Source organism: Mytilus galloprovincialis, chromosome 12 (assembly GCF_965363235.1).
Source record: "Mytilus galloprovincialis chromosome 12, xbMytGall1.hap1.1, whole genome shotgun sequence".
NCBI classification, from domain to species: Eukaryota; Metazoa; Mollusca; class Bivalvia; order Mytilida; family Mytilidae; genus Mytilus; species Mytilus galloprovincialis.
This window is the reverse complement of record NC_134849.1, coordinates 16,964,294-16,971,108: the sequence shown is the minus strand read 5'-3', so window position 1 is coordinate 16,971,108 and position 6,815 is coordinate 16,964,294. Positions and strand designations below refer to the sequence as shown.

Below are 6,815 nucleotides of genomic sequence, written 5' to 3'. Positions count from 1 at the left end.
AAAAAGACAAACAGACAAACAATAGTACACATGACACAACATAGAAAACTAAATAATAAACAACACGAACCCCAATATGCCAATTGTATTACTTTGAATATATTGTGAAAAAACAGTTGGAAGATAACAAAAGGACAATAAAAATTCAATAGACCGATAAAACCATGACAAAACAAGGAGAAACGACGAAAAGACAGTAAAGAGAATACTAAAGATCAGGCACCATGACCTTGAAGTTTATGTTATCTAGTCTTTTATTTCATGCATAACATTGTTGTTTTCATAAATGATGAAAATGATGCGATTATAAACAATTCCAATATCCAAGAGTTTTTATATCTTTATAACGAAATTTGTTTTGCATTAGACAAAATATTTTACTCTTTTTTCAGGTACAAATTTTAATATTTACTTTAAACTTTAATAAAAACTAAATGTTTCCTTATTTTTATTATTTTCTTATACAGAAAAAGATACAGTTTGATAAAAATGCACTGAATTATTATTTTAAGGAAACAATTTTTAACAAATATTTTTTTGTCTGCCGAAAATAATTTACTTCGCAACTCGTTTGAATACTTTTTTTTTTAGTAATAAAAGAAATTTGTTGACAAAATTTACGAATGATTGCCTGATAATGAAATCTTAAAAATAGCATTAAAATACACATGAAAAACATTTAATAAATAAACCCTTGCCCTTCTGACATAAATTAACATAACAACAGTTAAAATCTTATCAACATTTTGCTTCAGTGGACCATTGAAATCCGCATACTTTTTCTCTTATTTTGATTGGATATAATATCCACCAATCAAAAGTCTTCATCCAGTATAAATACAACAAACCGCGCTTAATTCAAATCATCAACATATTCAGCAGCAACAATATTTATCCAAGATGAAAATATTAAGAACATTGGTACGTATCTATTTCTATTTTAATTCATATATTATCCTATAGAAATTATTTTAAAGTTATAACTGATTTTTAAATATGATATTTGAACATTGGTTAATTATATATACTAGAGCCTCTTATTCTCACGTTCAAAATGGTTTTCCACAAGTATTTCATTTATTCATTTTTATTATCATTTTTTTTTCAGTATGTATTGACCTCTCGTTTATTTGATTATGTAATTATTTTCTTATTCTATTTTTTTATATCTTTGATTTTGTATTTGTCCATTATTTTTTTCATCATTTATATATTTTGATTATCTATCTATGCATTTATGCCATCATCTTTAAATTATAAGCTATGGACATTTAAAAACTAATGCTCATTTGTCAAGTTCCATTTGCAATATTTGATCTAATTCAAATATGGTACCTTATTCATATTCATTGTTTATGGAAAAAATAAAGCAAGTTTTGATCATTAATAAACAACCTCTGTGCAAAAAGCAATACGACACTTACATTCATAAGACTTAAAGCTAAATATCGTCCATCGACATCCATTGGAACATTGCATTGTTATTTCATAAAACTAAAGTCAAGTTTGTTTACATGTATAAAAAAAGTAAAATCACAAAAACACTGAACTCAGAGAAAACTCAAATCGGCAAGTCCCTAATCACATGGCAAAATCAAATGACAAAAAAACATCAAAAACGAATAGACAGGAACTGTCACATTCCTGACTTGGTACAGGCATTAAGTTTGTTTACATGTATTTTATCTTTGATGATTTCACATGTGTGCTCTGAAAAAAGGTGCAAACTAAATAAACTGTATTTGATAGATGCATATTAAAATACACATAATTGATTTGTATTATCAATGCCTTCTGTTTTGTAGGTATTCTTCTGTGTCTTTGCATATGGCTTTTGCCAAGAAGAAGACCAATGTGATGCCCAGTATAATGATGATATTCTAGCAGGATTTAATTCCGATGATGAAGATAAATACCCTGAGTGAGTTAGCTTTACCTATGATAGTTTGTCTTATAATAATATGAAAATACAAAATTTAATCCTGGTATCTATGATGAGTTAATTTGTCTTAGCATATGGCGTTTTTAGTTAGTGTATCCTTGTTTCTGTAAAGTTTCCTTATAGTTTCACTTCAAGAAACTAATTTATAAATGATTTGCGATAAATCTAAATTTAAGTTATTCAGGGAATCCCGCATCACGCAGATGGCCAAAATTTCATAATTTTATTATTTTTAACTTTTCTACATTGTTTTCTTAATAAGAAACTGCATGTACCAAGTAAGGAATATGACAGTTGTTGTCCATTCGTTTGGTGCTTTTGAGCTTTTGATTTTGCCATTTGATTAGATACTTTCCGATTTGAATTTTCCTCGGTCCTCCGAGTTTGGTATTTATGTTATTTTACTTTACACCAACAAATGAATTTCCAACAATTTACTTTTTTTACGTTTTAAAAATATAATGCACTATCTTTCGCGTGGTTCATATTTGGTTCCATTTAATTTTTATTTTAGATTTTCAAAAGACATGTTACCGAAACAAAAGACACTTATTGTTCCATTCCATGTTTCAAAAGAATTTTCAAACCAATATCTTTTTCTGATAATAATCTAGCCAAATTAATTGTACGTCTAACCCAAGGTCTAACCCGGTAAATATAACTTTTCTTATTATATAAATCATGTTAGCTGATACTAATAAAGTATTATGGCTAGCATGAAATAATTCCATGGTGGAATGTTGATTAAGCTTAGTTTAAACAATATTTTATTTCAAAAAGTGCATGAAATATAATTAAACTATATAAATACAGGGATTCGGAAATAAGAAAAACTTATATAAATCCGTCTCCCTCTTAAAAAAAAAAATGACAAAATTAGGAACATAGTATAAGAAACTCATATAATCTAATTTTCAATTCACATTTAACATGTTTATTCTGTGGTTTGCCAGTTACTCAGAAGTCAGTTTGATCGAAATATGTTATCAACTCATTTTTAATTTTGGTTCACATATCTGAGAAATATGTAAATGTTTCGATAATAAGGTAACATTAAATCAAAGTTTCAACATAAAGATAATGGTTATGGACCAAATCTCCCTGTTTCTAAAATAAGTCTTTGATTAAGCTTAATTACTCTAAATCTTATTCTATCGTAGGTCTGAAATAGACGGAGCAGAGAAAGAACTCTCTAAACAGAATGCAAGAGATTATGAGCAGCTAAAGAGTGACAAAGACGCTGCACAAAGCCTCATTTCGTTAAATACAAAAGACCCGTGGATCGCAACACCGTAAGAAAAATATATTAACCATTATGCATTATTTTTAATTGATTTTCTCATTCCTGCTTCAATCTGGACCACAATCTGGACCACAATCTGGACCACAATCTTTTGAATTTCTTTTTGGAAGTGTGTTCTTTCCAATCTCCGGCCGCGCAGAGTTCATATCCGTTCCATACATGCTTTGCAATACTGTACTTAATATGACCTCTAATATTGAGTGTAGTGTTACAAAGTATTGAACGGAACGCATATGTGATTTCTGCGCCGGAGATTTTGTTCTTTCTTGACTGTTTTATTAAGGACACCAGACGCTGACAGAATAATTATTTCTGCTATTACAAGCTCATATAATTATTAATTTCAAAGGTAGACACACGCTTACATCCTATATCTACATATATTTTACTGAAGATATGAATTATAGATATAGAAACAATATGAAAGAGAGGCGAAAGATACCAAAAGTATAGTCAAACTCATCAGTCGAAATCAAACTGACAATACCAGGGCAAAAACACACAAAAACGACCACAAAACAAACAACATATTATATAATAGATATAGGAAGATGTGATATGAGTGCCAATGAGACAACTCTCCATCCAAATAACAATTTATAAAAGTAAACCATTAGGGGGTCAAGGTATGGCCTTCAACACGGAGCCTCGGCTCACACTGAACATCAAACTATAAAGGGTCCCAAAAATTAGTAATTTAAAACCATTCAAACGGGAAAACCAACGGTCTAATCTATATAAAAAAAACAGTACACAAATACAGTAATTGAAAAGTAAAGACTGAGTAACAAGAACCCCTTAATTAATCGTATTTTCAATATTTGTCAGTACTACAAACGACTTCAGATTATTAATAAAACAATTTATACTGTATTTGTAACATGTTGCCTTTTTGTTGATGTATATATTTCTCAACTCCTTGGGCTTTATATTTATATGTATTTGATATATAGTGAGAAATTGGTTCATTGGCATTCATATCAAGTCTTCTTATATTTATATTTAATTTTTTTAGACAACCTGCTAACGCATCGATGTGTGAGTCTAAGTTCAGATCGTTGTATATTGGTAAAACATTTTGGTATTACGGGAAAAAGTGTTACGTGTTTAAACCTTGGTGGAATACTCTATTTACAGCTATAACGTATGCTGACTGCAAGTAAGTTAACTTATTCTTTGGTATAAAACTTCAAATAAGGAAACAGATTTAGAATTAGACGTATAACTTTTAAAAATCATGCACTGGTTCGTTTTTTCCAACCACAAGTTAAAATGTACTAGTAATTGCTTTCAAAATATCCATTTCTGAAATGAAAAGTTGTCTTTATGTATCCTGTAACCCTTGAAAGTTTTTAAACACATCTAATGTTGGTTTTAAAAATTGTCATTATTGTTGCAGGAAATACTGAACCAATTGGCCGTTTCAGAATCTAATGCATCATGGGTAATTGTTCGTACCACGCCATTAGTTAAAATTCATTTGTTTATGACATTTTCAACCAATCAGGACGTTTTGGTGTACACTTTAAAAAAAATTACCCAGGATGCATCAGATTCTACAACGTTATGATGTATTAATAACAAATTTACACAGAATGCTTTCATTAATACAAACTACTTGACCCATAATTATTAACATACATTGTGACTTGGATGGAGAGTCGTCTCATTGGCACTCATACCACATCTTCTCATTCATACTTTACTCATTTCAGACCACAATATTGTAAGAATGTTCCTTGCATGTCCTGGATGTTCCCATACAGATATAAGTGTGTACAAAGCAACTACAAAATCTTCAACATTTGGCTATACTGTCCACAACCATTCCCACGTATACACAGACTACAACTGAGAGCTCCGCAATGTTGTGAATGTAGGAAATTCAAAGCACCTTGGATTGCATGGGAGGATTTAACCAAAGGGTAGATAACTGAGCATGTACTTATTTGAACCAGACACTTGGAGCTACAAGAAATTCAACTGCTTATTTCGACGAAGACATTCGGACAATGTTTTTAAAACATGTTATTTTCCTTCACTTATATCAGTGTTTTATAAATAAAAGGATTTCCCTTCAATTATAGTACTTGAAACTGTTATTATTGGAATTGACTCTAAACACTCCCCTAGTATATTTTGTCTGATTATACCACATTTGCACTAAAAAGCAAAATTCCTTGGTACCAACCTTATTGCATTTCATGAACTAATATAGAAGAGATTCACTATTTCACTAAGTATTTAATTAGAATTGTTTTATATAATTTCATGTATGTTTGTATGTAATTATCATTGTTTTAACACGAATAAAGTTCTTTAAATCTGGTATATGTTGTCATGTTTATTTTGTCTCTAAAAAGCATCTTATTACCATAAATTCGCCATCACCAAAACGTTTCCTGAATTTATAAACTGTTTATAAAACGAATGAGAAGATCACAAAGAACCAAACGTTAAATAAAATCGTAATACACTATGACCAAAATGAAGAACGTCGGGTTTCCTATGTACACTGCAACAAAAGATTGAAAAACACGAATCCAACCAAAACAGAGGGTTTCCTTTCGACTGTCATCAAAGTGAGAGGGTTAGCACTATAAAACCAGGTTTAATCCACCATTTTCTACATTTGAAAATGCCTGTACCAAGTCAGGAATATGACAGCTCTTGTCCATTCCTTTTTGATGCGTTTTGTTATTTGATTTTGCAATGTGATTATGGACTTTCCGAATTGATTTTTCTCTAAGTTCAGTATTTTTGTGATTTTACTTTTTTCAACACTACACATGAAACTATAAACATTGAGAAATCCGGGGATGCATTCCTGTTCTTCTGCAGGAAGTTGCAGTTCTTGTTCCTTTAGTGATATTTAGTAAAAGAGAGGCAAAAGATACAAGAGGGACATTCAAACTTATAAGTCGAATATAAACTCACAACGCCATTGTTAAAAAACCCAACAGACAATTAATAGTACACAAAACATAGAATAGAAACTAAAGACTGAGCAGCGCGAACATTATCAAAAACTAGGGTGGAACTCATGTGCTCCGGAAGGGTAAGCAGATCATGCTCAATGGCATTTGTGGCACCCGTCGTGCCGCTCATGTTTATACAAAATACTAAATATAATTCGGGAGGTCAGATTTGTGAAAAGTAAATACAATGTATGCCGTCTATACCTGCGTATGGCGCTCGTGTGTAACCGAACGAATCCATTGTCCTCTCATAGTACTGCTGTGTCATAGTACTGCTGTATTTAAGTTGTTGGTTTTTTTTTATATTATTTGCACTTTTTTATCAAAAGAAGTAGTTTCTATCACAAATGATAACGTGTCTTATAAATAATTGTTAAGATATATTATTTATTCAAATGTTCTCTTATATCCTTGAGGCATCGTCCCCTGGTATCAACTGCATTCAAGTTACCTATGATGCTTCCATGTTTGCTTTTGATACAGGTAGGAAAGAGACATTTACACACATTTTACATGCCTATGGCCCATAAGGTATCGTCCCCTGGTGTCAGCTGCCTTTAGGAAACCATAATGCTTTCCTATTTGCTGCTGA

At 30.9% G+C, this 6,815-nt stretch overlaps 1 protein-coding gene across 1 annotated transcript; it reads left to right on the top strand.

The window, feature by feature from the left end:
• Nucleotides 1-847: 847 nt before the first annotated feature.
• LOC143055529 (uncharacterized) lies at nt 848-5,326 on the top strand. Its single transcript, XM_076228688.1, has 5 exons — nt 848-921; nt 1,806-1,921; nt 3,103-3,234; nt 4,261-4,404; nt 4,961-5,326. The coding sequence occupies exons 1-5, from the start codon at nt 901-903 to the stop codon at nt 5,172-5,174; spliced, it is 627 nt and encodes a 208-aa protein (XP_076084803.1). The 5' UTR covers nt 848-900; the 3' UTR covers nt 5,175-5,326.
• The last annotated feature ends 1,489 nt before the right edge of the window (nt 5,327-6,815 follow it).